The 26563-nt window shown below is 51.9% G+C and overlaps 1 protein-coding gene across 1 annotated transcript; it reads right to left on the bottom strand.

The window, feature by feature from the left end:
* Positions 1-9405: 9405 nt before the first annotated feature.
* On the bottom strand, positions 9406-26283 carry AQP1 (aquaporin 1 (Colton blood group)). Its single transcript, XM_072599195.1, has 4 exons — positions 25777-26283; positions 12052-12216; positions 11554-11634; positions 9406-11176 (listed from the first exon to the last, which is right to left on the bottom strand). The coding sequence occupies exons 1-4, from the start codon at positions 26164-26166 to the stop codon at positions 10997-10999; spliced, it is 816 nt and encodes a 271-aa protein (XP_072455296.1). The 5' UTR covers positions 26167-26283; the 3' UTR covers positions 9406-10996.
* Between the last annotated feature and the right edge of the window lie 280 nt (positions 26284-26563).

The following is a 26563-nucleotide window of genomic DNA, read 5'->3' as shown; positions in this document are numbered from 1 at the left end:
CATGGCACTTAGAGGGCACAGGGTGATAAGGAAGAGCCAGAAGGAAAGGTAGCATTAATACATATCAAAAAAGAATATGGGCTGGTCACGAGGAAAGAGTGAAGACTGACGAAGACAAGCCTGACCAGGCTGGTGCCCCACTGGTGCCCTGAAAGTCTTAGGGGAAATAGGGAAGGTTTCTGGCACATGGGTGGACCCCTTAAAGTGAGCTCAGAGCCCCACTGGACGGACAAGGGTAGATGAGCTTCCATCCGCATTGTCCGAGGGAATGTCCATATCAATGAGATCACAGATTCCTTGTAGCATGTGAGAGGATTTCCTAGCATTTTCCTGCATTCAATTCCCTCTCTGGCTCTTGCTCCCAACCCCAGTTGGACCCTCCCCTTTATTGCTCAGTGCATCGAGGGCTCCGCTCAGCATTGTCTCCTTGGCAAACATGACGAGTGTAGTTTAAGCGCAGATTCCCAGGAAATTCCATTGGGGGGCCTTCTTCCTGAGCTGATGATTGAATGATTTCTCTTTGAAGATAGCCACTCAACCAATTGGTAATCCATAGACCCTACCATCCTTTAAGCATGCTCCTCCTCCTCCTCCATCTTCATCATCACCATCACCATCATCACCATCATCTCACCACCATCATAGTCTTCATCATCATCATCACTATCACCATCATCTTCACCAACATCATCATCTTCATCATCTTCATCATCATCTTCTTCATCACCATCGCCATTGTCACTATCAGTCCACTAGAGGACCTCCCTGTTTCAGTCCCTCCTATTTTCCCTGTCACAAAAGTCACTTGAGCCATTACAAAGGAGTGAGGCTGCATCTGAAGTGGTCTTGAGTACGGGCAGGGGAGGTAGCCTCTCAGCTCCTGCTGCCCCAGGACCCCTGGCATATGAGTAAGCCCCTCTGGCCAAGCCATCCCTGACTGTCACAGTCTGCAATTCTTGCCCTTCCTCTAGGCCTGGCCTTTTCAACTATTTTCATATCATGGACCCTTTGCAGTCTGGGGAAAGCTATGGACCTCTTCTCAGAATCATGTTTTTAAATAATTGAAGGAAAAGCCAGATTTCAGTTAGAGGTTAATGAAAATAAAGATTTCTTTTTTCCAATCCAAGTTCATGGACACCCAGAAATGAATCCATGAACCTGCTGAGGGTCTGTGAACCTGAGTTAGGACCCCCTGCCCTAAAGTGACAGGGGAAGGGACGAAGATTGTATTATGAAGGCAGAAATATTCAACCTGAGGATCTCAAACACTGTGACTGAAGGCTGCCCTAAGAATCCTTACCCCCTCAGGGGAGTCAAGCAACCTTGACTGTACCTGGGCAGTCTCATCATACAGTAAAGGAGTCTACTCTTGCCAGGAAACTGTTGCTGGTGATGAAAGAAGTGTGGGTGGGGGAAACTGACCCTGGGATTACAGGATCAGAGGTTCATCTATGTGAGAGAGGGAGGGATAGGTGGAGCCAGTGTTTAGATCAGTGCTGCCAGTGCATGTAGGGGGACACCAAGAAGAGGGAAAGGAAATGTGTCAATGATAGCAGCAAGGCAGGTGCAGGACTTGATCCAGAAGACAGTGACAGTGTGTCTGGAGAAGAATCTCAGAAGTGTGTGTGCAGCCTGAACCCGAGTATGATCAGTGTGGAGGCCCGAGTACCCAGTCTTCACTCTGGGGGAGGGAGGCTGTGTGACGATGCCACTATGGGGAAGTAAGGATGACAGCCCATCAGAATCTGCCCTTACAGATGACACCCCTTGGAGCCACCCGAGTCACTGAAAAGGAAGAGAGCAGCCGGACAGGGATGGGGGGGGGGGGTAGAAGGCAGGTGCCCAGAACTAGGGGCATGAGCTGGGTCACTGTGGGTGGCTTAAGGCAGCTTGGTCCAGCTCTGTCATGTACTGTACCTGACATGCCACGTGGGAAGGGAGTCACCCAAGGCTGTTGGTAGCTTGGGGTACCCCTGGTCATGTGCAGACCACACCTAGGCAACCTGCAACCAGGAGTTTTAGCACTTGGGGCAAAGTCAGTCAGGTGAGGGTGTCTAAGTACCAACCACTCCAAGTGGAGGAAGACTGGAGGCATTGAGGGGGCTGAGGCAGATAGGGATCCAGGAAGCCAAGGTTTTCTTAGGGGGTGGGGAGAGGGATAGGATGGAGAAGAAGCCTGGGGGCTTACTGGGGAGAGGGGAGAATGATCCAGGGAGTGCTCCTCGGCAGGACTGGGGAGAGTCGGGTGCTGGCTGTGGGACAATGATAGGGGGTGTGGTGGGGACCCTGTGACATTTTCAGTCCAGAACTAAAAGTAAACAGGAGAACCATCAGGAGCCTCCAGGTGCCAACATTCCCACAGGCTGACTCTCAAGGTCTCCTCTTCAGAAAGGTGGGGGATGGGGGGAGGTGGGAACAGTGCCTAAGCCCCTCCTCTCACAGGTGTTCAAGATTACATATGCCTTGGAGGTTCCCTGGGCAGGAGCAGCTATTAGATATAAAGAAGGGTCTGCCATCAAGGAAACTCCCAGGGGCACCAATGGATGCTCCCAGTCAGAGGCCAGACTCTTAGTCTGGAAGCTCCCTGAGGACAGGCACCTACTACAGGCTTGCTGACTGATCCAGAGCCTCCTCTCACCCCTCGTCTGACATTGGGACCAGGTCCTCGGATGCTTTTATTGAATATCTCTTCCAATCTGCATCCCCCAGAACTTGGTTCTCCCTCTCAGAATCTCTCCCTTCTTGGGCTTGAACTCAAGAGATATCCTTCCTCCCTGACCTCCTCCTCATCCCAGGCCAGATTTCCCAATAAAACTCAGTCCCTGAAAAGGTCCAGTTCCCTTTGTATGTCAATGTCTGTCCAGCAGCCCTCTATGTTCAGGTTTGGTCATGTAATGGATGGGGGAGAGGTTTTACTAGAGCTGGGGAGACCTGAGCATGTTTGGGGGTAGATTGGACACAGACAGTGGAGGGGAAACTGAAGATTCTGCATACAATGATCTCCCGGTTCTGCTTCTTTCACTCAGCATCAGATCATATAAGTCCTTCCAGGCTTTTCTGAAGTCTTCCTGTTCATCATTTCTTATAGCACAATAGTATTCCATTACATTCACATATCACAACTTGTTCAGCCATTCCCCAATTGACAGGCATCCCTTCGATTTCCAGTTCTTGACCATCACAAAGAGTGCTGCTATAAATAGTTTTGTACATGTGGGACCCTTTCTCATTTTTACGATCTCTTGGGGATACAGTCCTAGAAGCGATATTGCAGGGTCAAAGGGTATGCACATTTTTGTAGCCCTTTGGGCATAGTTCCTAATGGCTCTCCAGAATGGTTGGATCAGCTCACAGCTCCTTGGTGGAGTTTTTATCCCATGAAAAATGAGTAGTGTCCCAGCTTCTGGGATAAGAACTCACTGTTCAACAAAAATTGCTGGGAAAACTGGATAACAGTATGGCAGAAACTAGGCATAGACCATTGTCTGACACCATACACAAGAATAAAGTCCAAATGGGTACATGATCTAGGTATAAAGATTGGTACTATAAACAAATCAGTGGAGCAAGGAATAGTGTTTTTATCAGATTTATGGAGAAGGGAAGAATTTTTGACTTAACAAGAGACACAAAGCATTATGAAGTGCAAAATGGATAATTTTGATTACATTAAACTGAAAAGTTTTTGCACAGCCAAACCCAATGCAACCAAGATTAGGAGGGAAGAAGAAAACTGGGAAAGAATTTTTGCAACTAGTGTCTATGATAAAGGCCTCATTTCTAAAATATACAGAGAACTGAGTCAAATTTACAAGAATACAAGTCATTCCCCATTTGATACATGGTCAAAGGATATGGACAGGCAATTTTCAGAGGAAGAAATTAAAGATATCTATAATCATATGAAAAAATGCTCTAAATCACTATTGATTAGAGAAATGCAAATCAAAACAATTCCGAGATGCCAGATCACACCTATCAGATTGACTAACAGGAAGATGATAAATGTTGGAGATGTGGGAGAGTTGGAACACTAATTCATTGTTGGCAGAGCTATGAGCTGATCCAACCATTCTGGAGAGCCATTTGGAACTATGCCCAAAGGGCTACAAAAATGTGCATACTCTTTGACCCAGCAATACTGCTTCTAGGACTGTATCCCCAAGAGATCATAAAAAATGGGAAAGGCATGTACATGTATAAAAATATTTATAGCAATTCTCTTTGTGGTGGCCAAAAACTGGAAATCAAGAGGAAGCCCATTAATTGGGGAATGGCTGAATAAATTGTGGTATATGAATGTAATGGAATACTATTGTGCCATAAGAAATGATGAACAGGAAGATTTCAGAAAGGCCTGAAAAGACTTAAATGACCTGATGCTGAGTGAAAGGAGCAGAACCAGGAGAACTTTGTACACAACAACAATCCCAGTGTGGGAGGATTTTTTCTGGTAGACTTAGAACTTCACTGCAATGAAAGGACTTAAAAAATTCCCAATGGTCTTTTCAGGTAAAAATGCCTTCCACCTCCCGAGAAAGAGCTATGGAATTCAATCACAGAAAGAAGCAGATCGTTTTCTTTTGTATTATGTTTTGGTTTGTTAAATGATTTCTCCCATTCATTTTAATTCTTCTATGCAATGTGACTAAGGTGAAAATGTATTTAATAGGAACATATGTGTAGAACCTGCATAAAACTGTATGCCATCTCAGGGAGGGAGGAGGGAGGGAGGGAAAATAGTCTAAGTTATATGGTAGTGATTGTAGAACACTGAAAATTTTTTAAAAAGTACTGATAGCATGAGATAAGACAATTGCTCTGTAAATGGTTTGAAAGTAAAATGCATTCAATAAATACAAGGTTTGATCATAAGCAAATCATGAAAATAGAAAAAATAAAATAAAAAGGAAAAAAAAAGAAAACTGAGTGATGTGATCACAGCATCTCAGAGCCCCCTGCTAGGAAAACTCCAAACACTCAGGGAGAGCTTTCCTTGGCTCTGGGTCCTGCCACAGGGGTGTGGGATCACCCTAATTTAAATTCACATTGATCTCTAGATACTCAGGATCTGACCTCAGGCAGGCCTGATGGCTCACATACGTGATTCCCACTGCCAAAGAGGCTGAAGTTGGCGGTCTCTTCTGTTTTTATTGTTGTTATTTTCTATTGTCTAGTCTTAAGAAAGTGTTGGTAAAAAATGTCAGTAATACAGATCAGCCTAAAGTTGTGTCCTATATGTATTTCCTCCCTAGCAAGGCACGTGTTAAATATTTACTAGCATATACATTCTTATTAGGCATATTTTCACATTAGTCACGTTGTATAAAAGAATTAGAACAAATGAGAAAAGCCATGAGAAAGAAAAAACTAAACTAAACAGTAAAAGAGAATAAATAGTCTGCTTCCCTCTGAATTCAGGCTCCATGGTTCTTTCTCTGGATGTGGACGACATCGTCCATCATGAGTCCTTTGGAATGCTTTAGGTCCTTGCATTGCTGAAAAGGGCTAAGTCTGTCAAAGTCAGTCCTCAAATGCTGTGGCTGTTACTGTTTTCAGTATTCTCCTGGTTCTGCTCCTTTCACTCAGCATCAGTTCATATAAGTCTTTCCAGGTTTTCCTTAAGTCCACCTGTTTGTCATTTCTCATAGCCCAATAGTATTCCATTACATTCATATACCACAACTTGTCCAGCCATTCCCCAATTGATGGGCATCCACTTGATTTCTAGTTCTGGGCCACACAAAGAGAGTTGCTATAAATATTTTCACACACGTAGGTCCTTTTCCCCTTTTTATGATCTCTTTGGGATACAACCCCAGAAGTGACATTGCTAGGCCAAAGGGTATGAACGTTTTTGTAGCCCTTTGGGCATTGTTCCAAATTGCTCTCCAGAATGGTTGGATCAGCTCACAGCTCCACCAACAAAGAATCAGTGTTCCAACTCTTCCACATCTTCTCCAACATCTTCTCTCTGTATATTTTAGAAATGAGGCCTTTATCACAGACACTAGTTGCAAAAATTCTTTCCCAGTTTTTTGCTTCCCTGCTAATCTTGGTTGTATTGGCTTTGTTTGTAAAACTTTTCAATTTAATGTAATCAAAACTATCCATTTCACATTTCATAATGTTCTCTGTCTCTTGTTGGGTCACATATTCTTTCATTCTCCATAAATCTGGCAAGTAAACTGTTCCTTGCTCTCCTAATTTGCTGATAGTATCAGCCTTTGCATCTAAATTGTGCACCCATTTTGACTTTATTTTGGTATACAGTGTCAGATGTTGGTCTATGCCCAGTTTCTGTCATACTGTTTTCCAGTTTTCCAGCAGTTTTTGTCAGATATTGAATTCTTATCCCAGAAACTAGGGTCTTTGGGTTTATCAAATGTAGTAGATTACTACATTCATTGGCTACTGTGTCTTGTGTACCTAACCTATTCCACTAATTTTCCCCTCTGTTTCTTAGCCAGTACCAAGTAGTTTTGATGATTGCTGCTTTATAATACAATTTAAGATCTGGTAGGGTTAGATCACTTTCCCTAGTATTTCTTTTTATTAATTCCCTTGATATTCTGGACCTTTTGTAATTCCAGATGAGTTTTTAAATTATTTTTCTAGCTCTATAAAATAATTATCTGGTAGGTTGATTGTTGTGTCATTGAATAAGTAAATTAATTTAGGTAGAATTGTCATTTTTATTATATTGGCTCAGGTTACCCATGAGCAACTGATATTTTTTCACCTGTTTAGATCTGACTTTATTTGTGTGAAAAGTGTTTTGTAATTGTGTTCATATAGTCCCTGGGTTTGTTTTGGCCAGTAAACTCCCAGATATTTTATAGTGTCCACCATAACTTTAAATGGGATTTCTCTTTCTATCTCTTGCTTTGGTGGCTGATGGGCTCTCCTCCCTGAAAATCTAGGAGAGGCTGCAAGGCTGCTTGTTACAAAGGATGCTTCCAGCTGGTTCAATGACTGTCTGGGGCAGCCACTGATGGCTTCTCCAACCAGGAGATTCTGATTCTGTGAGTGCCACACTTTCCTCACTCGGTAAGTGCTTGCTGACTGACTGCCAGATTCTGGTTCCTGGCTCCAGGCCTGGACAGCTTCCTTGCAGCTCTAACATGCATTGCCTGGGATGGGGAAATAGTCATGGAGGAGGGACAGTATGTTCTTGGCCTGGCCTGGGCAGAGCCCCAGTCCCTGCAAGGTGCCTTTTTTGGCCACATTATCAAAGGGAAGTCATTTAGGGATCCACATCCTGGTCCAGCATTGTTCAGGGAGGCCTAGACCCCAAGCGCACTTCTGCCTGACAGGTGGCCAGGCCTAGGGGCCTCTCTTAGTGTTCTTTCAGAGGACACAAAACAGGATGAGCTCCCCATGTCCTTCAGATTTGGCCTCTGGGGTCCTGGGTCCCCAGGCTGCCAAAGCACTTTTCCAGCTGTGGCCTGGAAGGCAAGGGCAGGGCTTCCTTAGCATCCTCTCTCTTCAACCCCACCCACAACTGGAGTGCCCTTGGCTCTCCTACCTTCTTGCCCTACCCTACCAAGGGGTCAGGAAAGGATCTGATAAACTAATTCACACTCAAGTATTAATGACTGATAATGGCTTTAGGAAGGGGGTTTGGGCAGGACTCTCACAAAATCATGGAGTCATGTGGTCTTAGATGTGGCCGCCATCTTTTCTCCTTCATACATGGTTCAGCTCAGACACATGAAGCCCTCCCTGGATCCCCAGCTGCTAGTGATGTCCCCATCCCAAACATGTCTTGTATATCTTTATACTGGTACATGCTGTATCCCTGCCTACACTGTGCACTCCTTGAGGAGAGGGATTTTTTTTTTTTTTTTTGCTCTAGGTGTTCCGAACGATTGGCTCACATTTGGTGCTTAATAAAATCTTGTGGGTTGATTGGAAAGACTTTTAAGAATCATCTGGCCTTAACAGGCAGATAGAAGTGCCACCTCTGGGAGGCCCTCTGTTCCCAGTCTACTTGTTGGATTTTAAATATTACAGCAGGGTTTGTGGAAGGGTAGAGGACAGCTGTCCCAGTCTTGGATAGAGCCTCAATGCTCAGGATCCCAAAGCTGACAGACTCTCCAGCCTGCTTCCAGGAGAGGAGTGTGGAAGGGCCCCCACCCCACCCTAGGGCTGTGGCCACTTTGGGATGGACATTGGCCATCTGGATTAGCCAGAGACCAAAGGGAGGGGTCATCTGTCAGAGAAGGGATTTAATTTAGGCAGGAAAGGAGTGTGACCAGAGCCTTCTGCTATCCGAAACTGACATGTGGAAGCAGGCTGGGACTCTTTTGCTTGGACCTTGAAGGCCAGAATGAGGGGGAAGCAGGGAAGACGTCCCTAACCATTAGATCCTGCAGCAATGGGACAGGTCATGTGTGCCGCCCAGGGGCATGAGCAGACCTGTGTTCAAATCCCTGGTCTGCCTTTTACTCTCTGGCTCACCTTGGGCAAGTGATTTCACCACCTTCGAATTCCAATTTCTCAAGGGTAACATGAGGGTGTTGAACAAGTTTTAACCTCCTCTCTTCTTATTTTGTGACCCTGTGGCTTGTTGAAGGAGTATCCTCCAGTCTCTAGATGTATTGCTGGGGGACTAGGCTGGCCTGGATGACCAGGGCTTCATGGGAACCCGAGAAGACTTGGGCTGAGTCCCCTTCAGACACTGTCTAGCTGTGTGAGCCTAAACAAGGCCCTAAGTGCTGCTCCCCTCCCCTCCCCCACACACCCAGGGGTGTTTTTCTCTCCAGATTGGGCTTTGGCTTGCAGGCTGGGGAATGTCCTCCCCAGGTTCCCTCAGAGCTTTCCCTCAGAGTTTCCACATTCCTCCTGGGAGTTGTCCTTTCCTGATCCTCCTCCCCAAGTTCTTGCCTAGTTGGAGCCCAGATTCACAGAATTACAAAAGCTCAGAGATGGAAGGAGCTCCAGCAGCATCTGGTCCAACAGAGATTTGATCAGGAATCCTCCCACTAGCATCCATTATAAGTGGTCATTCAGGTTTCCTGGGAGATCTCCAGGGATGGGGAACTCAATACTTCCTGAGACAGCCCTATCCGCTTCCTTTGGGTAGGGTCCTTGAGGTTTCCCCATGTGTCCTGAGGGACTCATCCTTTGCCTTAATCTCCTACCTCCTTCCCCAGCTCACATCCTGGGGTTTCAGTGGGAGCAGGCAAAATGGGGAGAAGAGTGAAGGTAGGGAGGAATCCCAGGCCCTCAGAGGAAATGGGCCACCTCTGGACCATCCCTGCCCACATGAAGACCAGCCAGTAATGGAGCCCCAGAGGAAAGGACAGAGGAGGGGAGGCAGAGGAGAAAAGCATATCACAGGCTGCCTCAGTCTCCCCTTTGGAGGGGAGCACTAAATAAAAGCTAGGAGGCTGTGGGGTGTTCAATATTCATACATTTTTATTTGTTCATGTGATTCCAATCCCAAGGTGGTAGTAGTTGCCACAGAGGCAGAGACAGGGGCCCACCGACTGGAAGCGAGGAAGAGAAGGGGACAGGCCATAAGGCACTGGTTCTGCCCCCAGCCCTGTGATCAGGAAGTACCTGACCCAGTCACGGCAGAGGGTGGGGACAGAGGTTCGGAATGCCCTTTCTCTATGCCCAGGACCTGGAGGCACCTGGAGAATAGACACTTAATCACTTCATGCCAAGAGAGTCCAGAACCTCAGGTTCTAGTCCCTGCCTGCCCCTAACTCCCTGGGCACCCAGTCTCAATGGCTTCATCTATCCAATGGGCAGGATCACCCCTGTGGTATATGTGTGAAAGTGCATAGTAGCAAAAGGAAAGAGTGTGGTGGCTGGGATACTGCCACCCCCTGGGTCCTGGACTGAGTATCTCCATCTCTTTCTGGATGCTCGGGGCGTGGAGACCTGGCTGCTTGTGGAGACGGTCCGGAGCACCTAACCCACCTGGGGACTCAGCTTCTATATCTCCAGGCCATTGTCTACCCTGATGGAGCACCCCGTCTCTTCAGGCTTCGAAGACCCTGCTGGAATGATGGTGAGAAGGGAGCAGGGAGAGGGGACTGAGCAGTGGTCTCCTTGTCTCTACAGTGGGTGTGGCCCCACAAGGCCCTGGGGCGACCTGGATCAGCTCCCAGTAGAAAGATGGGCACTGGGGGTGAGGGCCTACCCTGGCCTAAGGCTACAGAACTGGGACCCAGGTCGCCCACACCTTCAGTGGGCAGTGACCTTGTGGTGAACTTGGTCTGGTCTATACTGGGCAAAAGGAGGGCTGGACGCTCAGCCTTTATCAGCATACTTCAAGGGATAGAAATTATCCATGCCATTGCAGAAAACAGCAATGCTTTGACAGGATGATTTCAGGAAGACTTAACCAAAGGCCTCTAGGATCATGGTGGAGGTGCGGCTGTGGTGAGTAACACCCACCCCATTGCTGGTCCTGAGCTCTCCTTAGATCTCCCCTCTGCATGATCACAAGTCCTGTCATTGCTGCTACAAGATGGTTTGTAGGACAGCTTGGCCAGTGCACTCGTTTCACAGATGGGGAATCTGAGACCCCTCAAAAGGTAGAATTTGGAGCAGGTGGTGGGGTGAGGGAGATAATTAGGGGCAGCAAGCTTTGCAGGTCCCCTGCACATCATGTGGTGTAGACAAATACCTCAGCTGCCTAGCCTTACTGATAGAATCCCTCCTCCAAACTTCAGTCCAGGGCCCCCAAGGGCTGCTGTGAGGCACTCCCTTCCCTCTCTTGTGTCCCAGGCTTGGGGAGACGAGCCGTCAATCAACATATGGACCCCAGGCACCCAGCTCGAGAAACAGGAGGTAAGGAGAGAGACAGAAAGATGCTAAGACACCCCAGGAGCCCAGGTGCCCGGCGGTGGGCACTGGGCTGTCCCCAAGGCAGCTGGCTTGTAGTCTAGAACGTAGATTTACATCTTCCCCCAGCCCCGCCCTCGCCCCCCTCCCGCCAGCCCATCAAGCCCCCTCCCCCGCTCCGCAGAAGCTCCCTCTATTTGGGCTTCATCTCCACCCTGGAGTTCAGGTCCTCCGCATCCAGGTCGTACTCCTCCACCTGCCCGCTGGTCCAGACCTTCATACGGTCCGTGAGCTCGCTGCTGCGCGGGGCCAGGATGAAATCGTAGATGAGCGCAGCCAGGGCGCCCCCGATGAAGGGCCCCACCCAGAAAACCTGGAAGACGAGGAGGAAAACTTCAGAGAGATAGCAGCTGATCCTAATGGGCTGGAAATCCCATTTCACAGACCAGGACGCTGAGGCCCGGAGAGCAAAAGCGATTTGCCCAAGGATACTCAGGGAAGGCTTAGAGGGGCAAGAGGGCATGACCCCCCCCCCCCCCTTACCTCAGGGCCCAGCACAGTCCACATGGAGTCCCTTCTCTGTACTCCAACGCCAGAGCGCAGCCCAGCTCTCCAGCAGCCTGCTAGCTAGTGCCAGCCACGGCCAGCTTTTCTGGCCGGTGAAGCCTCGCCCTCTCCTCTTCTCACGGTCCCCCAAGAAGCCTGTCCACCCCCTCCCCATAGAGTGAGGCTGAGCTTCCACACACTCACCCAATGGTGCTCGAAGTTGTTGGTTATAACCGCTGGGCCGAAGGAGCGCGCAGGGTTGATGCCGCAACCAGTGTAATCAATCTGGGTGTCAGAGATTGTACATGAGCGACGGGAGTGAAGAGTACTGCGGGAGGGGGGAGGTTGGGGCGGGGGGAAATCAGATACAGAGAGTGGGGGGGGGGGAGAAAGATACAGAGAGAGAGAGAGAGAGAGAGAGAGAGGGAGAGGGAGAAGGAAGACAGAGTGGAGGAGGGAAATAGAGGGAGGAGGACAAAGAACAGGGGCTCTGGATGCTCCCCATCTGGGGCTGCTCAGAGGCCTCGTGCCCGATTGCTTGTAGTTGTCCCTTGCCTCTGAGCAGCCACCTTCCAGAGGAGGACTGGAGTAGGTCTTGGAGGTCTCAGGGCACTTCAAACCCTATTCCTCCACCCTCGGAGGCCACGGGGGTCCAGGAGACCCTTGGCCCACTCCACCGGGGTGCCTCTACCACCAGCTTACCGCGAGAAGGTGGCCCAGGGCAACAGAGAAGCCAATAGCCAACGGAGCGGAGCCTGTGATGTCATGGCGCCTGCGGTCTGTGGTGGCCAGTACACACAACACCAGCTGCAGGGTGCCAATGATCTCGATGCCCAGTCCCTGGCCTGAATTGACTCCTTTGGCGAGCTGTGAGGGAGAGAAGACAAGGCAGAACCACCTAATGAGTGGAACCTGAAGCCGGGAAGCCTGTTTCCCACAGTCCTCTTGGATCCTTGCCCCCAATCCATTGCCATCCTATATTCTCTTAAAATCCCCCAGGGCTGCCCAGAACCATTTAGTCCAATCTTGATCCCCACCATGAGTCATGGGTCCCCTCTGCCAGACTGCAGGGGTTCATGAGCAGGGGCAGTGCCCTCCCCCTGGCCCCCTTTCCAAGCCCCTGGCTTCATGTCAACATCAGTCTGGGTGGACCAGCGGGCTACTCCAAACACCTCCTCTTCTGTCAAGCCCCATCCCTCTGGCCTCCCACTTCATGCAAAGCCTCAGTCGCCATTTCAGACAAAGGAAGGCATAGGCCCGATTGACCGCTAAGAGGTTTCCCAACTCTAATTCTGTTCTTAAAAAAGACTCCTACATCTGATGTTTCACCCCTGGCCTCTCATACCACCCACTCTGTCCTTGGACTCCTGCCCTCTGGCTCTACTGCTTGTCACTCCATGGAAACTTCTCTCTCCAATGACTGGTTAACCACCAAGTACCACAATGTCCCACAATCTTCCCCCTCCTCACAGCTGAGGGGGTGGGGTCTGGTCTCTGGTCTCCCCTTCCCTTGACTCGAGGCAGGACTCCTGCTTCTCTGGGACAGCTCCTCCTGCAAGTCCTGTCCTGGAGCCCTCTGCTTGGTCTCCCACCTGAGTGGGGCTGGTCCGTCTATCCCCATCTCTGGCCTCTACCTCTTTCCCAAGCTCCTGGCTTCTATCACCAAGGCACCTCTAAGCACTTGGTCTGGGTCAAGCACATGCTCTGTCCCTACCTAGACTTATCCCTTCTTCTCAGAGATATGTGACATCTGCCCTGCCTGCTCCCCTTCAGACCACACAAAGCTATGTGCCTCACCCTCACATACTTAGATACTCTTTGATGTCATCCCCACCATTGCCCTGGACTAGACTATGACTCCAGAAGAAGAGAGGCCAGGAGTGAGCTCAACTTTGTGACTCTTCCAGCACTGAGCCCGGACCTTGATACCAAAGACCTTCAGAAATGTTTTTGCCAGTGGGACTGACCAGGCTGGAGTTCACTTGCTCCATCTCATTTGTAACCAGCATCTTGCTCATGGCCCATCACAGGCTAGAACACCACGCCATCTGTGTTCTGACAAGGCTTTGGTGAAAGAGAAGGGAGCACAGAAGACCAGAACCTCGGGTGTCTCCTGACTGAGCCCCTCACCTGGCCCTGCAGGAGGGAAGCTAGAGGCCCCATGTCCCAGACTTTTCCCCTATCAATGGATTCAGCTGGGATCTTGGGGTTGGCTCATCCTTGAATTGGGCAGCTAGGGGTAGCCACAGTGGATAGAGCACTAAGCTTGGAGTCAGAAAGATTCAACTTCCTACCTATGTGACCCTGGGCAAGTCACTTAATCCTGTTTGCCTCAGTTTCTCATCTGTAAAATGAACTGGAGAAGGAAATGTCAAACCACTTCAGTATCTGCTAAGAAAACCCCAGAGGGATCAGTAAGAGTCAGACACAACTGAACCAATTGAATAACCCATCCTTGCATTGTCCTGGGGTGGCTGAGGAGAGACCTGAGTAGCCCTCTGTTGGGCAGGAGGGAGGAGCGGTGTGCAGAGCCAAATGCACATCACTTCTGATAAAACTGGTGTCTGAGGCTGGGGAGTGGAAGGGGTATCTGGAGCCAGCAGAGGAGCCCAGGAGCCCAGAGGGAGAGAGGAGGCTGAGCTCATCTGGGTGGAGTTCAGAATACATCTGTGGGGTGGATCAGTCTGCCAAGCAGAGGGGCAGGAGCAGCAGAGTGGAGATGCAGGGGATACCACCTGAAGCCTAATCCTGGGCCAAGGAGCTGTCCACACCCCCACCCTCTTCCAGAGGCTCCAGGCCCAGCTGACACCTGCCCTCACCTTCTCCAGTGCTGTCTCTCCCATCTCTCTCTTCTAGCTCTGTCTCTTCTCTGCTCTCTCTTTCTCTCTCTTTTCCATGTTCTCTCATTTTTTGTTTCTTGTTTTGCTTTTCTTCTCTGTTTGTCACTCTCCTCTCTCTGTGGTCTCTTCTATCTCTTTCTTTTGTCTCCCCTGTCTCTGTCTCACTCTGAGCCATATAGGAAATGGAGTCTGGCTGGCACTCTGTCCTAGTTACTTTTAGAAACATGAATCATGGAAAGCAGGAGAAAAGTCTAGCTGCTGTGAGCTCATTAGGGCTGTTCCCCTGTGGCAAGGCAGGACCCCTCCCAGCCAGAGTTCCATCCTGGCCCAGGCTGGGCCCATTCCCAGAGACAAGTATGGGGATGGAATGGTGTAGACACCCCCACGTGGAATGGGGAGGTGAGGTTGTGGGGAAGGAGGAGGTCAGTGTGCCTTCTTTGCCATGCAGGAGGACAGTTGACCTGTCCATCTAAACTGCTGGATGGCTTCCCATCCGTATCACAGAAGCAGCCCAGCACCACACCTACACTGCCTCTCTCTCCGAAAGCAGGCTAGCCTCCCCTCCAGCCCTCAGAATGCCTCCACACTGCTAGGCCTTTCCTCAACTCCTGGGCTCCGGGACAGGTCACCTAGCCTCCTGACTCCCAAACAATTCTCTTCCCCTCTTTGTTGGTGGCCGTGACTCATATCCCTGTCATTCATCAGACCCCAGGATAGGACAGACTCTGCCTTCCTCCTCTGGGGCCAGGCCCAAGCCCCTCTCTCCGGCTCCTGCCTGTGCTTTGGCCCAGGGTCTGACCTGTTGCCCGGACTCCCTCCCTCGCTCATCAGTCAGTGGAGCTTCACCCCTGGGCAGGGAGGGGTGAAAGAGAAGAAGCAGGTAGAGGGAATGTAGCTGTGAGCAGAGGCCAGTGGCTGGCCACTCTGGGTTCCCTAGGGTAGAGATAGGGAGTCCTTAACGGTACTGGAGTAGGTGTGTCCCAGAAGGCAGCCACACCCTGCCTCAGCTTGCTTTGTTATTTCCCAGGTTTAATCCCTGATGGGGGGTGGGCTGGGGGGGAACGGCTTTCTGCCTCCTCCTCCACCTCCTTTCTATTCTCTTTCCCCAGAAACGACTGTTATCAGCCTGCCTGGAGCCTGTTGGTCCCTTGATACCACTCAGGCCATTGGCCCCAGTTGGAAATAACATGGCCTTGGTTCTCCCAGCTGCCCAACCTCCCTCCTCTAGGCTCATGTACCTCACTAATGGCCCTTTAGTCCCAAGGCTTCCACTACTACCACTAGAAGCAGCCGATTCTAGGGTTCTAGTCCGGCTGTGTCCTGGAAGACTCCTCCCAGGCTGGGCTGCCTCTCTATCCCCTGCATCTTAGTGCATGTAATTCCCACCTATCCTAAAGTCCATTATCCCCTCCTCCAGGAAGCCTCCCCTGAATTCTTCCTGGGGGCAGGCAGAAGACCTTTTGAGGGGCACTTCCCCTGTTCTGTTGGGGAGAATTCATGCGGAAAGTGGGCAGAGCTGCTCTGAGCAGCAGCTGGGGCCATTTGCTAAGAGGACACCCAGAGGTTGTGCCCACCACAAAGGGGCAAATTTGGCCAGGGCAGGAGTGGAAGGGAGCGACCCTCCTCAAGGCTGGGGCAAATGTTGCAGAGGGGCCACATCCAGGGAATGCCTCAAGGAACTGGCCTGGATCCCAGGGTTCATTTTCATGACTAGCAAATACTGAATTAGGAGTTTCCTGTGGGAAGGCAGGAACATAATTTCAGGCCTTGGATTACCAAGTGTGTGGGGCTAGGGGAGAACCCAACACACATTCAGCCATGGGTCTGGGGACAGGACTGCTGCTTGGATGGCAGTCTCCAACTTGGGTATGGTGCTCCAGGTGACAGCGATCTACTCGGTGCCCTGTTGTCTGTGCCAACAGCATCACTGTCCAAAGGATGCCCTGGAATTGAGGCGGTTAATGTGGGTCATCTGACCACAATGGGGGTCATCTGCTAGGATGATCAAAAAGCCTCATCTGCCAGGCAAACCCCCTCCCAGTCAGGGTCTGCACCTACGTCTAAGATCCTGACTGGTTCTAAGGCTTCTGTGCCCAGGGGGATAAGGAGGAGACACTTGTCCCTTGCTACTTTGTCCAAACCCTGTCAAAGGCAGGTCTTTACTTGGTCCTCACATTTACAACAGCATTAATTAATAGCAACATTAACAACCTCACACGAGGTTGATGGGGCAAATACTGTTTATCTCCATGTGACAGATGAGGAAATTGAGAGCCAGGGAAGCGGTCACCTCCTGAGGTCCCACAGAAGAATGACCGCATGGAAACTGGGAATCTTGCTACTTCTGGGCAGAAGGGGAGTGTGACAGTCCCAGGTGTGAGTCTGGAGGCAGCTGGCATCAATCCTGGTTCTTTGCGCCATTCTGAGGTGCTAATGTTTTCTTCAATGCTGAGAGGGTGGGACAAGTTTGGCCCTGGGACCCAGTTTTCTCAGAGCACGGGAAGCCACAGGGCAATCCCAAACCCTGGGAGGCGCTGTTTTCTAAGAACAGAGGAGATGCCCAGGGCAAACTCCCAGGCCCTCCCCTCCTGAATTCCCAGGGAGGAAGGAACTGCTTAGCAATGGGTGCGTGGTAACTACTAGTGGCTGAATGTTGGGGTCCTTGACTCTGACCAGGGGCTGAGTAGGCAAGGACCAGCTCTGGGTCACATTGACTATCTTCCTAACTCTGCCCTGGGACATGTGCAGGCCAGGCCAGGCTGGGGGGTGGGCAGGGAGGATCTCTTGCTTGAGCTGAGCTGAGTGGGCAGACCAGGCAGGGCAGGGCAGGGCAGGGGGCTGGGCACCAAGGGCTTCCTCATGCACTAGGGCCCACACTTCGTTCCGTGGGAGCCAAGAAACACCTGCCCTGGAGGGTCAGATCATGACTTAGTCGTCTGAGTGGGCACCTTATGATACTGTATCTGAGTGTGTGTATGTGTCTATGTATGTGTGTATATATATATATATATATATATACATAACGTTGGTCATCACGTGCATTGGGCACACACGTGTTGTCTATCAAGTGCAGGTGGGAGTGATGTAAGCCTAGCCCTGTGTTCTACACCCAGACAACCCCCTCTTCCCTATTCTCCTCTGTTCCATCTCCCAGCCTCTTTCTCTCAGGAGACTGGAATCCAGGAGGCATGGATATGTCACCCCAGGGCCATGTAAGGATACTTTCTGCAGCATCCTCAGGGGAGACCTCAGGGCTTCCAGAATATCTCCCCAGACAGGGAGCTCACTACCTTACTAGAGACAAAGATCCAAGGCACCAAAGTTTGAGAAGGGTTGGCTTTGATCTGACTGGAGTGTTGCATACAGGGTTAAGGGATTGCCACTTGTCCTCCTTGTCTCTGCCTTCTGCCTCCTCCTAGCCTTTCCCAGGGCTCCAGCTGCCTACATCTCCGAGGTTTTGACATGTCATCTCCCTACTACACAGGCAGGTCCTTGAGGGCAGGGACTATATTTTACCTTTCTTTGTGTGCTCAGCACTTAGTGCACAGGGCCTGAGAGACAGGAGGTGCCTATCACTGCTTGTTGACTGACTAGTTCAAATCCCTTCCAGGCTTGGGAAGTCATGCCACCTTCCTGAGCCTCAGTTTCCCCATCTGTAAAAAGGGCATTGGACTAGATGACCTCCTTGAGCAGTTCCCAGCTCTAGATCTAAGGGTTCCATGATGTTCTGATATTTCAAACCCTGACAGGAAGAAACAAGAGATTCCTGTCTGGTGAAAGAAGTCCGAGGGGACAGCGGGGACAGCCTCCCCTCTCCCCGCCTGGGTCGAGATTGGCCTCCAGCATGGGATGGGGGGACAGTCTGCCTGCCTGGGAGGGGCCGCTGTTGCCTTAGACACTGGCGCTGTTTGGGCTCTGAGAGCTGCGATGTGTAATTAGTGTTTCCAATCAGAAACAGATGGGGAAAAAATGAGGAACAGACGACATTTTGTGGTAAAGCTTCATTTATGATGGAAAAAATTTGGAGCCGTCCCCCCCGCCATCCAGGGGCCCATACTTCCCCAGACTCCGACTCCTTCAAAGTTAGGCTGCTGAGATTAATCTAAGACCAGCTTTCCCTCCTCTGCTCTCCCTCTCTCTTCTCCCTTCCCTTCTCTCTCCTCTCCTACCCTCTCTTCCACTCTTCTCCCCTCCCCTCCTTTCTTCTCCCTTTCTCTTTTCCTCCACTCTCCTTTCCCCTCCCCTCTCCTCTCCTTTTCCCTCCCCTCTCCTCTCCTTTTCTCTCCTTTCCTCTCCTCTCCTCTTCTTTTCTTTTCTCTTCTCTTCTCTCCTCTCCCAACACTACCGTCATGGACCATGAGCCCTGGATCAGGCACTGAAGAGTTCCTAGGTCACCTCAGGGCCAGAGAGGAAAAGGGGAAGGAAAGTAGTTGGCTCACACATCTTTCCCTCTTTCCTTCTTTACCCACCCAGTTCTGGGATTGCTTTGGCCAATTGCTCTGGTGGCCTCAGCCTCTGCTGCTCCTGGGCACCTGGAAAGCCAAGCCCAGCTGGGCATGCAGCATGCCTTCCAGGAGAGCAAGCCTTGGACAGGGTCTGTTGACTCCAGGGGAAGTCTATCCTGAATTGTAGCCCGTGCCCACGTTCTTGGAAGGCACCAGCAGCCCTGGCCATGCACGGCTCCAGTGGGCCTTGACTCCTGCCTTCCCTAAGGCCCTGGCTATCACCCAGGCCTGCAGCCTGTGTGTCTGGAGCTGCCCCTGGGTCTGGCTGGTTACCCACCTTCTAGACCCCCAATCTCCCTTTGAAGCCCTTCACAAAACAGAGAGTCAACAACTCCAGGGCCAGCTAACCAGCCCGATCACAGGAGGGGTCTCTGTCTCTGTCTCTGTCTCTGTCTCTGTCTCTGTCTCTCTGTCTCTCTGTCTCTCTCTGTCTCTCTCTCTCACACACACATACACACACACACACGCACACACACACTCTCACTCACACATTTACTCATACCCTGCCTTGTCCTGTTTACCAAGGAGATGTCCCCTCAAACAGCCTTGTGAGGGAAGTCAGGAGAATCCTCCCCTGGAGGCTAGCTAGATGAGGAAACTGATTCTCACCATCTCAGGTGAGGTGAGAGGCTGGTCAGAGATGCCAGGGTCGCAGAGAGAGGCCCAGGGAGGTCTCATTTGGGGGATCATGATTCATTTTAAAACAAATTTGGCCCAGGCCAGAACAGACAGAAGGATCATGAGTTTTAGAGGGGGAGGCACCTTAGAAGCTGGCTTATCTGACCTTGACCCAACCAGAGTTGGGTCTATAGAGCTAGAGTGGACTCCGCTGATTGGGCAGAGGCTGCAGTCCAGATGTGTGGCATGTGGCCCCTGGCTGCCACCCCTGCAGGGGCGTTGGCTCCTCCATGACTCATTGGGGAGAAAGTCCCCCCACCTCCTGACTCACTCAAACCACTGCCTACGTTTCCTTCTGTCATTTTTCTGGAAATCGCCAGCCCAGTGTCTGATGGGCAGACGGGGGCTCTAGTGGGAGATCTGGAGACATTCTCCAACAGCTGGAGATGCTTGTCAATGCTAAGCTGGCCCCACCTTCTCATACCCCTCCCCCCAAATTTTTCTGGCTCCAGTGGTCTCCCTCCCCAAGAGGAACCTGGTGTTCTGGAGAGGGCTGGCCTGGCCTGGCCTGGCCTGGTAAAGTCTACTCATGAGATGACTCTGATCTGATCTGGGCCACAAAGTCAACAGGCAATGGAGGCAGCCCTACGGGCCTCAGTTCCCTTCACTTTTTTTGCAAACATGTTTCTAACAGCAGAAACTTCCACTCTCTGTGGCCCAAAGGGTTTTACTTTGTGAGAAGTCACACCGAAGGGCCTTGTGGAAAGGCCCCAGGGACGTCCTTCCCAAGGAAGCATCAGGGACTCCCTGAGCCTAGCCCTGTCCCTTCCTGACCTAGAGACCTCCCTCAGACTGGGACAAATGGAAGGATCATGGGCTTCATTTTACAGATGGCAAAACTGAGTCCCAGGGAGGGAAGTGCCTTGGTCCAAGTCAGGCAGGGGACGGACAGCAAAGACCAGATTTCAGCCCAGGTCTTCCATTAACCTAGGTGCTTTTTCCACTGTTGGGGAATGAATTTCTCAGATGCCTTCCTCCAGTTTGGGAGGACGGAGCCAAGGCAAGGCTATGGGAGAAAAGGATGCAGCAGGAGGAGCTGGGTGGGGCAACCCAGTCCACATGTCCTTGGGGCATGGCTCAGGCCCAGCCATCATGCCCATGCTGACCCTCCTATGGTGGGCTAAGCGTTCTGCTCCCTCTTCTACAGATGAGACCACTGAGGCTTAGGGCAAAGAAGGGACTGACCGAGAGTACCCCCAAGAGCTCAAGACATAGCTCTCACCCAGGGAGAGTTGGGAGGGGCTCAGGCCACTTAGAACAGTCCTCTTAGTTTACATTGGAGAAGACCAAGGCTTGGGGAGACCAACTGACTTCCCAGAGCAGCCAGGGGATAAGAGTCAGAAGCAGAATCTGACCCTAAGTAGGTCCTCTGACTCCAGAGACAGGGTCCTCTCCCTGATTAGGCACTAGGGGGCCTAGAGCGCCAAGCCTGGACTCAGGAAGCCCTGAGTTCAAATCCAGCCTCAGACCCTTCCTAACTGTGTGGCCCTGGACAATTTCACCTCTGCCTGCTTCAGTTTACTCATCTATAAAATGGGAGTAATAATAACAGTACCCACCTCCCAGGGTTGTTGTGAAGATCAAATGAGATCATATTCATAAAGCAACTAGCACAGTGTCTGGTACATAGATATGTCAACTGCCATCACCATCACCATCACCATCACCACTACCATCATCATCATCGCCTCCTGCCTCAGATACAGCCTCCAGCTCCCAAAGGCTCCCAGTGCTCGCTGGTGTGTCTGTGTCCCAGGGGCCAGCCCAGCCCAGGCCCACAGGAAGAGTCCGATCTATCGGGCCTGGGCACTCTTCTGGTGGATCTATGGATTGATTGGAAGGGTAGGCAGGAAGTGCAGCAGTGAAGGGACCTTTCTGCAGGACTGTCTAGAGAGGTATTTGGTGTGTCAGTCAGCTAGCATTTATGAAGTGCCTACTAAGTTTGAGACACTGCATTAAGTAGGTGCCAAGGATACATAGGAAGGTCAAATCAAGCCTACTGCCCTCAGGGAGCTTCCAGCCCAACAGAGGAGGCCACATGAAAACAGCCTCCTACAAACAAGCTGCCAACTGGAAATCAGGAAGGCTTTCTGTAAGAAGTGGCATTTTGGATGAGGATGTTCTCCAGGAGGTGGAGATGAGGAGTGGGGCGTTCCAGGCAGGAGGCACATGCGCATGGGAAATAGAATGACTGCCCCCTGCTGCAGGTGAGACAGGGTGACCTTGTCAGTGCCTCAGACTTCCCCATAGGCAGTGGACCCAGGAACCTGTAGGAAGCAGGGCCTTCCTCCCCTGCCTGGCCCCTTCTTCTTTGGGGTCCAACAGTGGGAGGGAGAGGAAGCCCAGGTGTCTAGGAAGCTGGAGGGATATGAGGCTAAACCGGACTTGGGGAGACTCCAGCCCTGCCCTGGCCACTGACCAAAGCCTTCTCTATTCTTTGCTGGGGTGGGGGTGGTGTCCTTTTCTCTCCAGCTACAAAGCTGAGCTTGTCTCTCTTTGTACCCTCTGGGCTGGGGGCTCCAGGAAGGAGACAGTATAGGACCTAAGCCTTGGAGGAGAAGAGGGATGGGTTAGATGTAAGAGTAAGGAGGGTGCTCCAGGCAAGTGGAAGACTATAAGCAAAGGTAGGAAAGCTAGAGTGCAGGCCTGTGAACAGGGGCTGAAGCGATTGGGTCAGGCCGAGGTCAGTTGGCATTTATGGGCCAGGCAAGATCCAGGGCAGCTCCTCCCTCAGAAAGTCAGGGTGTGGAGGTGGCCCCAGACAAGTTCAACTTACTATCCCTCCCCCATCACATTTGCTTCCTATTCCCCAGCCATTTGGTCCCAAGACCTTTCTTCCAGAACCTTCCTTAGCTTCTGGAAATTGGGAGCAAGTCCAGTCTCCTGCCCTGGCTCTGGTCCCGCTGAGCCAGTCTCACCTGCTGGACTTCCAGGTCCACCAAGTGCCAAAGGTAATCATTGACAGGAAGGACAACGAGAAAGATCCTCCTCCTCCCTGTCTCCTATTGATCATTTGTCGCCTCCTGTCCTTCCCCTCCTGATCTGTCCTGCCCAAGTACCCAGGCATCCAGGGCTGGTTGTGGGAGGAGCCTGGAGGCCGAAGCCCAAGCAAGGAGGGGGCTTTCAGCAGAGAGCTGTCTTGGGTCTCTACGGCCTTCCGCCCATCTGAGATCTCAGGGGAATGAAGGGGAGGGGGTGCATGGGGAGCCAGAGGAGGGTGGGGGGCTATCTATGCAACCCAGCAAGGGACCCACTCCCCTCAGGGAAGGCTGGCTTCTGACCCTGGTATCATTGGAAGTGGTTATCCCCTTCCATCCCCTTCCCTTGAACCAAGGGGAGGGCGCTGAGGCCTCTAGAAGGAACCCCAGGGAGGCTCCTGCTCCCTCCTAGCTCAGCTGAGCTCCTGGAAGCCTAGAGAAAGCAGAGATCACCCTGTCAAACTCTCTCTTTTTAAAGAAGAGGAAACTGAGGCAGCCTGAAGAGTTTTGTCCAAAACAGCAGTTTGTTTTTTTCAGTGTCTTTCCACAACCTTCTGCTAGATAAAGACTCCCTTTCCCCACCCCATCAGCCCCACCCCATCCTACCCCACCCTCTTTCCTGGCCTCCAAGGAGAGTTTAATGCCCACCCCCATGGCATGGGGGAAGAGAAATGTCTCTTTTTATGCCTAGACAAGTGGAGGCTCCTGGGGCAGAATCATACCTCCTTTCTCTCCTGCTCCCTCCAAGCTTGCCTCACTGGCCTCATGTACAGAGCTTCATGTCCCTAGGAAGATCCCTGCCTCTGTTCCCACCTTCCCTCAGCACCAGTCACTGGTTCCCTGAGGGACAGGTGGCATTTATCTTCCCCTACTCACTTAACTCTTATCCTCACTCATCCCAGACTGGTCTAGCTCCACTATCCAACCCAAGTGGGACTATCCAGGGTGAGACCTGGCACCTGAGAACCTGCCTTTGAGACCTGGTCAAGTGCCATCTCTCTGGGTCTCAGTTTCCTCATTTGTCAAAGGAGGGGGTTGGACAAGAGGAGCTGCAAGGTCCCGTCTACTTCCTTCTATTGACAGAGGACCTGAGTGGTCACATCTCTGCTTCCTTGGTCCCTAGATAGCCCTGTGAGGAGCGGTGTTGGGGAGGGGGAAGGGAGGTGGAACAGGGCGGCGTCTGTTGGTCCTGAGACTGAGAGAGAACCACAGGGGAGGTTAGCCATGTAACTTGCCCGCTTGTCATGGCATGACCCAGACTTTCCAGTGACCTGTTCTGGTCTGGAAGTGGACCCCACATTCCAACTAAAGTCCAAACTCCAGCTAACTGGGGGCCTTGGCTAGCTAATCTTCAAGCCTCGGCCAAAAGGAGGGCGTTTGCTTAATCACTGGGCTCAGTGAGGTGTTGGCCAAACATCTGAAGTGCTAATCATTGCCCACCTCTGGGTGCTCACTGGGTTTGATTAACAAGTCTGCAAGCTGTCTGTCTCCCAGGGCTGGTCATGGGCCAGGGCTTCCTCAGAGGCTGACTTTAGCAAGAGGGTTTACACACTCACTCACACGCACACACCTGTCTCACAATCTGGAAACATTCTGTGGCACGTTCCTCTCTCATCCCTGGCTCGTTTAGTGAAGAATCTCTGCCTCTCCCCCTGCCCCCCAACATCCTGTCAGCCCCTGCTGGGGCCTCAGCTCCCAGGCTGGGACCCCACTGACTGGCTCAGCCAGCCCCACCCCCTCTTTCTTTTGTAGGCTCTGGTCCTACCCAGGGCATCACAGGGCAGTGGAAAGGGGACCCGAGGTTCATGTCCAGGTTCATATGCCCACAGCCTGTGTGACCTTGGACAAGTCACTGCAGTTTCCTCATCTATAAAAGGAGGAGATTGTACTATATCCTATCATCTTAGTTCCTGGACCCACCTCCTAACTCTCTATCTGCCCCCCAGATCACTTCTGATTCATTCCCCTGACCAGTACCCCTGCCCTCCCTCCCCCACCCTGTCCAGTCTTCTGGAGTATGGCTCGGCTATGGGGAGCAGGGGAACAGGTCTTTTGAGATTCTGCCCCTCTCTGCCCTGATGTCCCAGAAGGGAAAGAGAACTGAGAGGGCCGACAGTTGTTACTAACGGGCTTGGCTTTGGGGTGTTCTCAGACACCCTTGAATAAAGGCCACCCTACACTGGTCCCCTCTACAGAAAGTACCTCAAGGCATGCAAACAGCCTGTGGGGCCACCCTTAACCCCTCCCATCCCACCCCACCCCCACCCCCACCCCCGGCATTGGGGAAGAGCCTCAGCTGGATGCCCAGTGCCTCCTAAGGTGGGGAGTCATCCTCGAACCCAGGCGTCCCTTGGGTGAGAGCCAGACCCTGTAATGGGATTTCAGTGACAGCTTCTTGGCTGCGGTGCCTTGTGTGTGCCACATTTCACTGACCTTCGGGGGGCCCAGAAGCAGCCAAGCAGAGCTCTCCTAGTACAAATGGGCTGAAGGACCCCGCCCATGGTCCCCCCATCCCCAGGTATTCCTCTCCACAGCTTCCACCCTGGCTCCCATATTTGGGGGGTGGCTCGAGAACCGCGAACGGAGCCCGCTTAAGTCTAAACCGTGCGTGCCTGCCGCCTCCCACGACTATCCCACTCTGAGTCTGGGGAGCAGGGACGCAACTCCTCCAGTCCGCCTTCCTAACCTCTCCCCATCAGAACATCCCCACGCCAAACTTGAACTCTGCTCTCCTTCCAGTTAAGAACCTAGTTAGTTCTCAGGCAAGAAGCAGGAGTTTGGAAGCTCTTTGCACAGAAGAAACCCAGGTGATAAGGCAGGGGGAAGGGGAACACCTGACAATTCCAAGGTTTTCATTCTTCTGACCTCCCCCCTGCCCCACCCCTCAAATACACAGAGGTTTGGAATAAGATGGGTAAAAGGCTGAGTTCAGACAGGTTCATGGCTTTCAAAATATCCAGCTGCTTGACCGAATTTGGCCAGATGATGTTTTTCTCCTTGGGTCTCTGTGTGGGTGGGTGTGTGCACTGTGGACATTTTATAACCAGGGGCTCAGAAGCACCAGGGAGGTAAGCCCCTGCCCAGGTCTTCCCACTATGGTGTCTGATTGTGGCCAATTACCCAAAGAACCACCTGTGGTGGGGGAGCATTGAGTCACTCAAGAGTTCCAGACAAGTGGAGGAAGGCATTATCAGCCCAGCCCCCTTTGCTGTCAAAGCCCTTCCTCAAGAGCAGGTCCTGGGAGAGGGGGTCTGGCCCACTGGCTAGCATGTCCTGCCCCAGCCTGGGCTGTGGACAGCATCTTAGGAGGCTATGGTCTGCCCCAAGGTGTGATGCCCTGGGGCAAGTTTCTCCCCAGTGTGAGCCCCAGCTTTCAAGGCTGGTCTGCAGCCCCACCCGACCCCCGGCCACAGGGCCCCCACTCACCCCATTGAGCCCGAGGCTGTTGCCAGGGAGGTTTGACGTGATGCCGGAGAGGATGGCCGCGGCTACAATGGCCCCCACACACTGGGCAATGATGTACACGATGGCCCGGAGGATGCTGATCTGACAGCTGAGCAGGAGCCCCAGGGTGACGGCAGGGTTGAGGTGGGCACCGCTGATGTGGCCCACGCTCTGCGCCAGCGTGGCGATGCTGAGGCCGAAGGCCAGTGAGACTTTCACGTTGTCCTGGGTGGCACCGGAGGTCTTGTTGCCCTCCACTGGGTAATTGTAGCCCAGGGCTGAGCCAATGCTGATGAACACAAAGAGGATCATGGCCAGGAACTCAGCCACCACTGCCCTCCAAAAGATCTTCTTTTTGAACTCACTGGCCATGGTGCCCCGACCTCCACCTGTCTTGTTCTGTCCTGCCCTGCCCTGCCTCAGTGGCCACAGATGGTTGGCACCCTGGTCCTTGACCTCAGAGCCTGAGCAGTGCTCTGGAGAACAGCCGCCTTCTGGGGCTATTTATAGGACCTCGGGGAGGGGGCAGGGGAAAGGAGGAGGAGGAGGGAGAGGGTGTAGCACAAAAGGAGGAAGGCTTGGCTTTCCTTGGGGGCCGGCCGGCCAGTGGGGCGGGAGGAGGGAGGCAGAAGGAGAGATGGATGGAGAGAGAGTGCTGCCTGAGTGAATGCCAACTGTTGGTTTTTTCCCTTCCTTCTTCTCCCCTCCCTCCCCAGCCAGACTGGGGAGGGCTCCCCAGCTGCTGCGGCCGGCAGGGGCCAGGGATAAG

This window comes from Notamacropus eugenii, chromosome 3 (genome assembly GCF_028372415.1).
Source record: "Notamacropus eugenii isolate mMacEug1 chromosome 3, mMacEug1.pri_v2, whole genome shotgun sequence".
Taxonomy (NCBI): domain Eukaryota; kingdom Metazoa; phylum Chordata; class Mammalia; order Diprotodontia; family Macropodidae; genus Notamacropus; species Notamacropus eugenii.
This window is presented reverse-complemented; position numbering and strand designations above follow the sequence as displayed.

Excerpts from the sequence above, each read along its gene's own strand:
- AQP1 (XM_072599195.1), bottom strand. The coding sequence starts at position 26,166 with ATGGCCAGTGAGTTCAAAAAGAAGATCTTTTGGAGGGCAGTGGTGGCT. Across the intron at positions 11,635-12,051 it reads CCCTGGGCCACCTTCTCGCG|ATTGATTACACTGGTTGCGG; the intron begins GTAAGCTGGTGG and ends TCTGACACCCAG. Across the intron at positions 11,177-11,553 it reads ACAACTTCGAGCACCATTGG|GTTTTCTGGGTGGGGCCCTT; the intron begins GTGAGTGTGTGG and ends CTCGTCTTCCAG.